Genomic DNA, 12,722 nt, shown 5'->3' with positions numbered 1-12,722 from the left:
TAATTAGCAGTTTTCTTCAATAATCACCTCTTCATCTGGGGCTTGGGATGCTTTGTGGTAGAGAGCCAGGAACCTGAGGAGCAGCGACTTGAGTCTTAAGGGCATGTCCCCTACTGCACTGGTGGGTTGGTTTGGGGTCCCCTTGGGCAGCTCATTGATGTTTCCCTGTGTCTTATGTACCTGCCCTGCTGGTCCCCAACAGCTTCCTCAGCTCCAGGCATCATACTGGCATATATTCCCACTCAAGTCAGAAAAGGGACAAAGGGACATTTGTCCTGACTTGCTGTTTTTCTTTTAAATTAAATTTATTTTTTTCCGTGTTCCAAGATTCATTGTTTATGCACCACATCCAGTCCTCCATGCAATACGTGCCCTCCTTAAAACCACTACAAGGCTCACCCAACCCCCCACCTCCACCCCTCCAAAACCCTCGGTTTGTTTCTGAGTCTATAGTCTCTTTTTTTTTTTTTTTAAAGATTTTATTTATTTATTTGACAGAGAGAAATCACAAGTGGGCAGAGAGGCAGAGAGAGAGAGAGGAGGAAGCAGGCTCCCTGCTGAGCAGAGAGAGCCCGATGCGGGACTCGATCCCAGGACCCCGAGATCATGACCTGAGCCGAAGGCAGCGGCTTAACCCACTGAGCCACCCAGGCGCCCCATCTGAGTCTATAGTCTCTTATGGTTCATCTCCCTCTCCGATTTCTCCCAGCTCACTTCTCCTCTCCTTCAGCCAATCTGACTTTCTGTTTTTAATGAAGGTGGGAAATCTTTCCCCAAAGTAAACCAAGCTTAAGGCACACATCTTTTTGGCTCCAACTGGGGTCCATGATCACCTCTACCTCTGGCTTCCATCTAGGCTGACAAAGCAAGTATCTGCCAGAGGGGAATGAACTCACCACGAGCAGCTGAGACCAATGGCAATCCATCCTTTGGGGTTGGGATGGCACCCCCTGAACAAAGTGAGGATTCTCTGAGTGTAGGAGAAGGGGATACTGAACAGGCAGCAATCAGGTCTGCCTGGCTCTGGCTCCCTGTCTATAGAGAGGGCTCTTCTTTGTACTACCTGCCCTCTCTCCTGAGATGCTATTGTCCACTCCCTCATAAACCCTGACCCACAATCCCCAGATCTTTCCTCACCTCTGCTGCTCCCTCCTGGTCTCCTCTCCTTCTTGCGCACTCTCTGCGTCTTCCCCCTGCTGTCCCTGAGGGCCAGGAGTCCTGTGTTAGGTCCGTGCACCCTGGTTTGTCCTCATCAACTCCTGGGTGCATCACACCTCGAACTTCTCAGCCACTGACGCCTGCCAGCACTCATCCCTCTTGACTTGGCCTGGCCTCTGCTCTGTTCATGGCTCTGTCCAACAGGCCTGGGGTCCTCTGGAATGGCTCAGGCCCATGTGGTGACTCTAACGTCATGAACGAGTAAAGGAAACATCGGGGAATCCTGGTGTGGCCTCCTCTGTGTTAGGATCTCCTGCAGCCCAGCCCCAGATGACACTCTAGCCCCATAGAAGGGCAGGGACCCTGAGTGAGCAGGTGGCAAGGGGCCCCCTCCTGTCACCAGCAAGGCGGTGCTCTCTTTGCAGAAGGACACGGGTTCTTATATGAAACCTTTGGGATCCGGCCACGGTTCTCCTGGCAAGTCGACCCCTTTGGCGCCTCTGCCACGACCCCCACCCTATTTGCCCTGGCGGGTTTCTACGCCCACGTCATCTCCCGGATCGACTATGACCTGAAGGGTGCCATGCAGAAAAACCAAGTGAGTCATGAGCCACATGCACTGCTGTCTCTGGCCACTCCCTTTATCCCTCTTTGTGCAGAGCCTGCTCCCATGCTCCTGGAGGAATGAGTATTCTCTCCAGCATGACTCAGGCAAGAGTGGTCTGAGACAAATGCAGGCTGCCATGGGCAGCAGCAGACAAAGGTGGACTTGGGCTCTAGTGGGCGAGAGAAGCAACGTCGTCCTGAGCCCCACAACAGTCCATGCTGCACACTGAGCTCCCTTTCCACATCTGCACACGTCTCCTGCAGCTGACTGTGTGCTGCATTGGGCTGGGTGGGGCCTCCACTTTTCTCCCACGCAGAAACTGAGGCACAGAAGAATCAGGGAACATGCCTGTGGTCCCAATGTCTCACTGGCTAGTTCTTAATAGAAGCAGGAATTCTCCCTCCTTTGTGACCCAGACCAGGTTCTAACCATGAGGGCAATGAAGCAACAGACTGCAGGCTTTGTGCCAAGAGGTATTCAAGCAGAGCCAGAATGAGCTTCTCTAGCAGGCCTTGGCAGAGACAGTGGTGCTGGAGGTGGAAGGGTGCAGGAGCAGGCTGGCTCCTTCTGGAGGGCAGTTTCCATCACCATATGTGACTGTGGGGGGTCTGAGGGTGTCAAGAGGAGCCCGCAGAGGGGATGGAGTCCTGAAACCTGGAGGGAGGCCCAGGTGGGGTTGGGGGAGGCGGAACCAGGGCAGCTGTGTTGCCCCTGGGCCCTTACTCTGTTCCCTTGGAATTTGCAGGGTCTACAGTTTGTGTGGCGAGGGTCCCCATCCCTGGCGGCTAAGCAAGAAATCTTCACGCATGTCTTGGACCAGTACAGCTACTGCTCGTGAGCACCTCCCGGGGCGACCTGTGTTCTAGGCACTCTCCCTCTATTACCAGAGACACAGCCCACCCTCCCATCCACCCCTTTGGCAGATGCTCTGAGTGCTCCAGCTAACAGAAGGAAAAACCGGGGCAGGGCCACTTAGCCCTGGCCCCATGGTCAGCTGTGTCGGGGTCTGGGTGGTTCGGGTGGCCAGCTCCAAGGTCTCCACATCGTTGGAGCAGCCAGCCTGAGGGCTCTTCGGGTGGGAGGCCCTGGGTTCAACCCGCTCTGGCCCTTTGTACCTGGAAGGCTGTGGGCAACAGGCTTGCCGGTCCTGGAACAGGAGAGATTAGTGGGGAAGGTGAAGGGCAGATGGCGAGAAGGATGCCAGACACGGACTTCAGGACCGATCATTCCTTTTTGTCAGGCTCCGCTCTGTGCCAGGCCTGAGCCCAGTGTTGTCTACTGATGTCTTTCCTTTATCCTTCATGACAACCATCAGGACATTTTATGGATGAGGAGACAGGCTGAGAGGATCCAAGTGGCGGCTCCTGGCGGCTGGTTCGGTGTCCACCCTATGTTACCTTGTGCAGCCCAGAGTAAGGCAGGGAGGACCCTAATGGGGGCGTCGACCCACAGGGTCGATCTTGGGTTCTCTGCCATGTGGACCAAACTGGAGCCTGAGGCAAGAGGGAAAATCCAGAATCCTGCCCTTGTCCTTAGAGAAATGTTGGGCTTCTGTTCATGACAATTTGCTTTGCATTAAGTCTGAGTTTTGAAATAGGACACTAACTTATCTCTATGTCCCATACGGAGACTTGACACTGCCTTACAGTTCACCCCAGGACACAGTGCCTCTCTCGCCTCATCCTGCCCCAGCCCTGCTCAGGGCTTTGGATCCATGTCTGATAGGCACCATAGTGTCCCCAAGGATACTGCGATGAAAGGAATCCCAGGAGATCTCCAGGGGTGGAAGGGGGGACACACAGACTGTGGGCTCCCTGTGGTGGATGAGGCAATGTGGGCCCGGGGAAGGGGCTGTGTTCAATGTCCCATGGCTGGTGAATCATGACACATGGGATAGTGCCCCATCTGCTTGCAGAGCTCTTGTGGCCCACCACTGAGCTGCCCATCACACAGGTGGGAGAAAAAGGCCTGAGAAGTGGTATGCACTCCCTGAGCTGCCTGGGTCCGGCTGTACCCTGCCCGTCTTTCGGGACCCCAAGCTGCCTCCCTTCTCATGGATGGGCTCCACTAACCCTTCACTCTCCTGCAGGGAAGGCTTTCACTGGGATGGCTCGACTCTCTCCCCAGAGCCCCCCCCAAATAGGAAATTCCCGGATATGATTGAGCCTGTCGATGAGAACAACATTAGATACTATGTCAATCTCCTTGTGGACCTTGTAAAGGAGCGGGCCGCCTGGTTCCGGACATCACATCTCCTCTGGCCTTGGGTAAGGCAGGGTCCCACACCCCAGTGTTCCCAACGTAGTCCTGGACTCCTGTCCGCTCTCACCCAACTAAGCTCTTTCAGGGTTCGGGCCAGGCTGCCAGCGTCAGCCCCTGGCCAGTGCCTCTTCCCTGCCCACCACACAGCATCCATCTCTTCCACCAGCTCCTCCTACCACCTGGGACTCTCCTAGCCTCTCTCTCCTGAAATACAGTCCCCGGCCCTTGCCAGTCCCCAGCTCCCTTCAGGTCCTTCCTCCTCCTCTTTCCATTTAAGTGTTGGGATATGAGGCTTGGGCGGGAATCCTGGCCCCTGCTCTGTCGCTGTGTGCCTTAACCCCCGGGTCTCAGTTTCCTCATTTCTGAAGTGGAGAGCATGACAGGTCCTGCCTCACAGGCTTGATCTGGGGCCAACAGGAGACATGCCCCATGACAGTGTCAGACACGGACGTCCTCCTCCTCCTCTTGCTCCTCTTCCTCACCATCACACGCCAAGCTCTCCTTCACTGAGCACCCCCAGCGCACAGGCATCTTCCATGTGATATATTTGTCTCATAGACTCAGTGTGCCCCATGGGCCTCGGATGCGGGCATGGCTGGTATACCATTTTGGAAATGAGGGACCTGAGAACCAGAGAGGTCAAGGCATAGTCTTGAAGCTGCACAGCCACATTGTAGGGCAGCTAGGATGGAGATTCGTGCTCATACCCTAGCAGGGGACTTCCTAGCCTGTCTTCTTACATCTTGACTACCTTTCTTGTTTTCATGTATTTTAGCCATTTTTATTTGTCATTACTCTTTATATGTGTGAATATATTAATAAATGAGTGTTTGAAGGTAACATCCCATTTTGTAACACATTAAGTCAAAATGCAACTATATGTGACTTTATATGAGTCTTAACACATAGAAACACAAAGAAACAAAATAATAATGTGTATACTTTCTCAGGAGTTCAAAAGCTGATTGTTATTTGCAAAGGAAAACAGAAATCCTGGCTGCAATGATTTCTGTCCAGATCACAAAACCGTGCCAGTCCTGCTCTGGACCCTCCATCAGTGGATGCAAGGAGGTCTTTCACAGTGCTGTCCCGCACCTGTACATGTGGAGTCTGGGCCCATGCACATGGTATGCCAGTGTGCCCTTTGTGGAGACAGCTGTCAGGAAACAGGGAGCCCCTGGTGGGAGCCAGTCATGACTTGGCCTCAGTTTGACGAAGGACCCTTGACTGCAGCAGGTGTATCTGGGGCCACTGCAGCCCCACACCAGGTGTCTGTGAACAGCTGACAGGGAAGGAATATTGCAGAGCAGCCTCTCTCTCCCCATCACTCTTTGTTGTGAGTTCACACCAAATTCCTAGGCGAGATAGGGGATAGACTCTTTGAATCCACGTCCTCAGGCAGCGTGAGAGCTGATGCTCCTGCAGGTCCAACACTCACTGGCTGCTTGTAGGATGGATCTGGCTGGGGCTCACCTGCAGATCCCATGAGAACTCATGTTCCCCTCCTGTTTTGTTCATGAGAGGCTGGGAGTGACCTCCCCTAAGAAAGTTCCAAAATCCAGGAATTGCAGATATTTCAGGGAAGCGATGGGAGCTGGTGGGGTGTGGCTAGGGTGTGGGCCATGAGATAAGACACCCATGTGACACTTGGGAACTGCTTCACCCAGACTCACACTGTGAATTCTGCAAACTTTCGACAAGGACAACTGGGAATTACCGTGACTGTCTGGGGGTAACTTGAGTTAATGCTACAGCTCGCTCTCTCTTTTTTATTTCTTCCATTTTTTTTTTATTTTAAAAGATTTTTTATTTATTTATATTCAAGAGAGAATGAGAGAGAGAGTGAGCACAAGCAGCGGGAGTGGCAGGCTGAGGGAGATGCCAGCTCCCCCCTGAGCCAGGAACCTGTTGCGGTTCTAGATCCCAGGACCCTAGGATTATGACCTGAGCTGAAGACAGACGCTTAATTGACTGAGCCAGCCAGGTGCCCCTCTATCTTTTATATGGAGATAAAATTCACATATCATATGTTCATTTTGTGTGCAACATAACGATTCCATATTTGTCTAGGTTGAAAAACGATCCCCACAGTAAGTCTACTTAACATCCACAGTCATATACAGTTACAAAGTATTTCTTCCTAGAATGCTTACCTTTAAGATCCATTCTTTTGCAACTTTAAATATACAATACAATATTATTACCTATAGTCACCATGCTGTCCCTTACATCCCCAGGACTTACTTATCCTCAAACTGGAAGGTTGTACCTTTCAACTCCTTCACCCATTTTACCCGCTCCTCACCCCTAATTCTATAATTCTATAAGTGAGATCCCAAGGCTTTTGTCTTTCCCTGTCTGACTTACATCACTGAGCATTCTGCTGTCAAGTTGTCCCATCCATGTTGTCCCCGCATTGAGATTTCCTTCTTTCTTTAGTGGGCATGATTGCCTTGCATGTCCGTACCACATCTTATCCACTCATCCATGGGTGGACACTCAAGTTGTGTCCATGTAATGATAATTGTGAATAATCAGGATAAAAGGACATAGAGGAGCATGGAAATGAACCCAGGGGCGCATACATCTTTTCAAATTAGTATTGTCACTTTCCTTGGGTAAATATTCAGATTGCTGGATTATGGGGTAGTTCCATTTTTCAGTTTTTGAGGAAACTCTGCACTGTTTTCCATAGTGGTTACACCAGTGTGCACTCTCACCCACCGTGCAAAAGAGTTGTCTTCTCTTCACACTCTTGCCATTACTTGTTCTTTCCAGTTGTTCTGACAGTAGGCATTCTGACAGCTGTCAGGTATATCTCACTGTGGGTTTCCTTTGTGTTTCCCTGATGATGAATGATGTGGACCTTGTTTTCATGCATCTGTTGTCCATCTGCTGGTCTCCTCTGGAACAATGTCGAGTCAGGTGTTCTGTTCTACTCTTATATATCTTCTTGGTCTTGGGTATTGAGTTCTAGAAGTTCTTATATATTATGGATACTAATTCCTTATCAGATATTTGATCTTCAAATATTTTCTCCCATCCAGTAGGTTGACATTTCATTTTATCAATGGTATCCTTTGTTATACAGAAGGTTTTTAAAAAAATGTAGTCCCACTTGTTTAGTTTTGCTTTTGTTGCTTTTACTTTTGGTGTAAAATCCAAAAAAACATCACCAAGATAGATATCAAGGACTATACCCCCTCTGCTGTCTTCTAGGAGTTTTATGGTTTTAGGTTTGTATTCAAATCTTTAATCTATTTTGAGGTAGTTTGTATGTGTGGTGTAAGATGGTAGTCCCATTTCATAATTTTGCATGAAGCTGTCCAGTTTTCCCAACACCATTTACTGAAGGGACTGTGATTTCCTTAGTATATATTCTTTGCTCCTTTATCACAAATTAACTGATCAGATATATATGGTTTTGTTTTTGGGCTCTCTAATCTGTTTGTTGATCTGTGTGTCTGGCTTTATGCCAATGCCACACTCTTCTTAGTACCACAGTTTTATAATGCGGTACAAAATCAGGGAATGTGATGCCTCCGGCTTTGTTCTTCATTCTCAGGATTGCTTTGGCTCTTCAGGATCTTTTGTGGTTCAATACAAATTTGAGGACTGTTCTATTTCTGTGAAATATGCCATTTGAATTGCATTGAATCTGTAGATTGCTTTGGTATGGACTTTTTTTTTTATTGTATCTTTATCTTGCTTTGAAATTTTCATTTTGTTTTATCAGTGTTCCAAGATTCATTGTTTATGCACCACATGCAGTGCTCCAGGCCATACGTGCTCTCCTTAATACCCACCACCAGGCTCACCCAATCCCGTACCCCCTTCCCCTCCCAAACCCTCAGTTTGTTTCTCAGAGTCTACAGTCTCTCATGCTTCATGTCCCCATCCAATTTCCCCCAACTCACTTCTCCTCTCCTTCACCCACTGTCCTTTGTGTTATTCCTTATGCTCCACAAGTAAGCAAAACCATATGATAATTGACTCTCTCTGCTTGACTTATTTCACTCACATAATCTCTTCCAGTCTCGTCCATGTTGATACAAAAGCTGGGTATTCATCCTTTCTGATGGAGGCATAATACTCCATTGTATGTATGGACCATGTCTTCTTTATCCATTTGTCTGTTGAAGGGCATCTTGGCTCTTTTCACGGTTTGGCAACGGGGGCATTGCTGCTATGAACATTGGGGTACAGATGGCCCTTCTTTTCACTACATCTGTATCTTTGGGGTAAATACCCAGTAGTGCAATTGCAGGGTCATAGGGAAGCTCTATTTTTAATTTCTTGAGGAATCTCCACACAGTTCTCCAAAGTAGCTGCACCAACTTGCATTTCCACCAACAATGTAAGAGGGTTCCCCTTTCTCCACATCCTCTCCAACACATGTTGTTTCCTGTCTTGTTAATTTTGGCCATTCTAACTGGTGTAAGGTGGTATCTGAATGTGGTTTTAATTTGAATTTCCCTGATGGCTAGTGATGATGAACATTTTTTCATGTGTCTCTTAGCCATTTGTATGTCGTCTTTGGAGAAATGTCTGCTCATGTCTTCTGCCCATTTTTTGACATGATTATCTGTTTTGTATGTGTTAAATTTGACTAGCTCCTTATAGATCTTGGATATCACCCATTGTCTGTACTGTCATTTGCAAATATCTTCTCCCATTCTGGGGGTTGCCTCTTTGTTTTGTTGACTGTTTCCTCTGCTGTGCAGAAGCTTTTCATTTTCGCTTTTGTTTCCTCTGCCTTTGGAGACATGTCTTGAAAGATGTTGCTGTGGCCAGTGTCAAAGAAGCTATTGCCTATCTTCTCCTCTAGGATTTTGATAGATTCCTGCCTCATATTGAGGTCTTTTATCCATTACAAGTTTATCTTTGTGTATGGTGTAAGAGAATGGTTGAGTTTCAATCTTCTACACATAGCTGTCCAATTTTCCCAACACTTTTCATTAAAGAGACTGTCTTTTTTCCACCGGCTTTTTTCCCCCTGCTTTATCGAAGATTATTTGATGTTAGAGTTGCGGGTCCATATCTGGGCTCTCTACTCTGTTCCACTGGTCTATGTGTCTGTTTTTGTGCCAGTACCATGCTGTCTTGGTGATCACAGCTTTGTAATAAAGCTTGAAATCAGGCAATGTGATGCCCCCACTTTTGTTTTTCTTTTTCAACATTTCCTTAGCAATTTGGGGTCTCTTCTGGTTCCATACAAATTTCAGGATTGTTTATTCCAGCACTTTGAAAAATACTGGTGGAATTTTTTTTTAAAGATTTTATTTGATAGAGAGGGAAATCACAAGCAGGCAGAGAGAGGGGAGAAAGCAGGTTCCCTGCGGAGCAGAGAGCCCGACGTGGGGCTCGATCCCAGGACCCTGGGATCGTGACCTGAGCTGAAGGAAGAGGCTTTAACCCACTGAGCCACCCAGGTGCCCCAATACTGGTGGAATTTTGATTGGAACGGCATGGAAAGTATAGATTGTTCTAGACAGTATAGACATTTTAACAATGTTTGTTCTTCTGATCCATGAGCATGGAATGGTCTTCCATCTTTTTGTGTCTTCTTCAATTTATTTCATGAGTGTTCTGGAGTTCCTCTCTACCTCTTTGGTTAGGTTTATTCCCAGGTATCTTATGGATCTTGGTGCTACAGTAAATGGAAATTGATTCTCTAATTTCCCTTTCTATATTTTCATTGTTAGTGTATAAGAAAGCAACTGATTTCTGTGCATTGATTTTGTATCCTGCCCCCTTACTGAATTGCTGTATGAGTTCTAGTGGTTTAGGGGTGGAGTCTTTTGGGTTTTCCATATAAAGTATCATGTCATCTGTGAAGAGAGAGTTTGACTTCTTCATTGCCAATGTGAATACCTTTTATTTCTCTTTGTTGTCTGATTGCTGTTGGTAGGACTTCTAATACTATGTTGAAGAACAGTGGCGAGAATGGACATTGTTGTCATGTTCCTGAGCTCATCGGGAAGGCTGTCAGCGTTTCCCCATTGAAGATGATATTTGCTGTGGGATTTTCATAGATAGCTTTCACGAAGTTGAGGAATGTTCTCTCTATCCCTATACTCTGAAATGTTTTAGTCAGGAATAGATGCTGCATCTTGTCAAATGCTTTTTCTGCATCAATTGAGAGGACCAAGTTGTTCTTCTCTCTTCTCTTACTGATTTGTTCTATTATATTAATTGATTTACAAATGTTGAACCATGCGTGCATTCCAGGGATCAATCCCACCTGTTAATGGTGGATAATCTTTTCAGTGTACTGTTGGATCCTACTAGCTAGAATCCTGTTGAGAATCTAAGCATCCATATTAATCAGGGATAATGGTCTGATATTTTCCTTTTTGATGGGATCTTTGGGAATCAGGGTAATGCTGGGGATTTGGGAATCAGGGTAATGCTGGCTTCATAAAAAGAGTCTGGAATTTTTCTTCTGCTTCAGTTTTTTGAAACAGCTTTAAAAGAATAGGTATTATTTCTTCTTTGAAAGTTTCTTACAATTCCCCAGGGAATACATCAGGTCCTGTGCTTTTTTGTGGGGGGAGGTTTTTGATCATGGCTTCAGTCTCGTTACTAGATATTGGTCTACTCAGGTTGTCAGTATCTTCCTTTTTCACTCTTGGAAGTTTATAGGTTTCCAGGAATCCACTGATTTCTTCTAGGTTGCTTATTGTATTGGCATATAACTATTGATAATAATTTCTGATTATTGTTTCTATTTCCTTGGTGTTAGTCATGATCTGTCCCCTTTCATTCATAATTTTATTAATTTGGATCCTCTCTCTTTTCTTTTGGATTAGTTTGGCTAGTGGTTTATCGATCTTATTGATTCTTTCCAAGAATCACCTTCTAGTTTTATTGATGTGTTCTACTGTATGTCTAGTTTCTATCTCATTGATCTCTGCTTTAATCTTGATTATTTCCCTTATGGTGTGTGGGGTTGGCTTAATTTGCTCTTGGTTTACCAGTTCCTTGAGGTGTAAAAAGCACTGGTGTATTCTGGATTTTTCAGTTTTTTGAGGGAGGCTTGGATGGCTATATATTTCCCCTTAGGGCCACCTTTGCCATATCCCATAGGTTTTGGACAGCTGTGTCTTTATTCTCATGGGTTTCCATGAATTGTTTAAGATCTTCTTTGATTACCTGGTTGATCCAAACATTTTTGAGCATGCTGGCTTTTAGCTTCCAAGTGTTTGAATTCCTTCCAAAAGTTTTCTTGTGGTTGAGTTCTAGTTTTGAATCATTGTGGTCTGAGAATATGCAGGGAATAATGTGAATCTTTTGGTTGAGCCCTGATTTGTGACCCAGTATTGGTCTATTCTGGAGAAAGTTCCATGTGCACTTGAGAAGGATGATTATTCTGCTTTTTTAGGGTGGAATGTTCTGTAAGTATATATGAGGTCCATCTGGTCCAATGTGTCATTCAAAGCTCTTGTTTCTTTACTGATTTTCTGCTTGGATGGACTGTCTGTTACTGAAAGTGGCATGTTAAGATCCCCTACAATTAATGTATTCATATCAATATGACTCTTTATTTTGATTAACAGTTGGCTTATGTAGTTGGCTGCTCCCATATTGGGACATAAATATTTACAATTGTTAGATCTTCTTGGTGGATAGACCCTTTAAGACTGTGAACTCTGAGAAACAAACTGAAGCTTTTGGAGGGAAGGGGTAGGGGGTTGGGAGGGCCTGGTGGTGAGTACTAAGGAGGGCACATATTGCATGGAGTACTGGGTGCGGTGCATAAACAGTGAATCTTGGAACACTAAAAAAATAATATTAAATTTAAAAAAGAATTATGTAGTGTCCTTCTGTATCTCTGACTACAGTCTTTAGCTTAAAATCTAATTTATCTGATATGAGAATGCCTAACCCAGCTTTCTTTTGAGGCCCATTGGCATGCAAGATGCTTCTCCATCCCTTCACTTTCAGTCTAGATGTATCTTTAGGTTCCAAATGTGTCTCTTGTAGACAGCATATGGATGGGATCTGTCATTTTATCCAATCTGCAACCCTGTTTCATTTTATGGGAACATTTAGGCCATTCAAATTGAGAATGATTATTGAAAGATATATTTTTATTGACATCATGTTGCCTGTGAAGTCTTTGTTTCTATAGATTGTCTCTATAAATTTCTGTTCTATGTCACTCTTGGGTTCTTTAATCTTTTATAGAATCTGCCCTCTCCAATAGTTCTTGTAGTACCAGCTTGATGGTCACATACTCTTTTAACTACCTTGCTGGTCTTAGAAACTCTTCATCTCTCCTTCCATTCTGAATGCCAACATTGCTGGATAAAGTATTCTTGGCTGCATGTTCTTCTCCGTTAGTGCCCTGAATATGTCTTGCCAGCCCTCTCATGCTTCCCAGGTTTCTGTGGACAGGTCTAATGTTATTCTGATGGACTTTCTTCTGTATGTAAGGAATCTCTTCCCCCCAGCTGCCCTCAGGACCTCTTGTCTAAAATGATGATTTGTGAATTTCGTGGACATTTTAACAATATTAAATCTTGGCATCCAGGAGCGCAAGATATCTTTCCATTATTTGTGTCTTCTTCAAGTTCTTTCATTAGTATCTTATGGTTTTTGATGTACAGGTCTTTCACTTCCTTGGTTCAGCTTCTTCCTAGGTATTTTATTCTTGTGATTCAGTTACACATCAGCTTGCTTTCTTAATTTC

At 45.8% G+C, this 12,722-nt stretch overlaps 1 protein-coding gene across 1 annotated transcript in view; it reads left to right on the top strand.

Annotated features, from left to right (window-relative positions):
* Window positions 1–12,722, top strand: part of LOC309863097 (epididymis-specific alpha-mannosidase-like) — a gene marked incomplete at its 5' end in the record, with an annotated part of 55,408 nt that overhangs the window by 21,852 nt on the left and 20,834 nt on the right. Inside the window, 3 exons of the mRNA XM_082727586.1 lie at window positions 1,566–1,756; window positions 2,511–2,599; window positions 3,855–4,032. Coding sequence (XP_082583712.1) covers window positions 1,566–1,756; window positions 2,511–2,599; window positions 3,855–4,032 — 458 coding nt within the window. The remainder of the gene's footprint in view (window positions 1–1,565; window positions 1,757–2,510; window positions 2,600–3,854; window positions 4,033–12,722) is intronic.

Source organism: Mustela nivalis, assembly GCF_964662115.1.
Source record: "Mustela nivalis genome assembly, chromosome: 4".
In the NCBI taxonomy this organism is placed as follows: domain Eukaryota; kingdom Metazoa; phylum Chordata; class Mammalia; order Carnivora; family Mustelidae; genus Mustela; species Mustela nivalis.
This window is presented reverse-complemented; position numbering and strand designations above follow the sequence as displayed.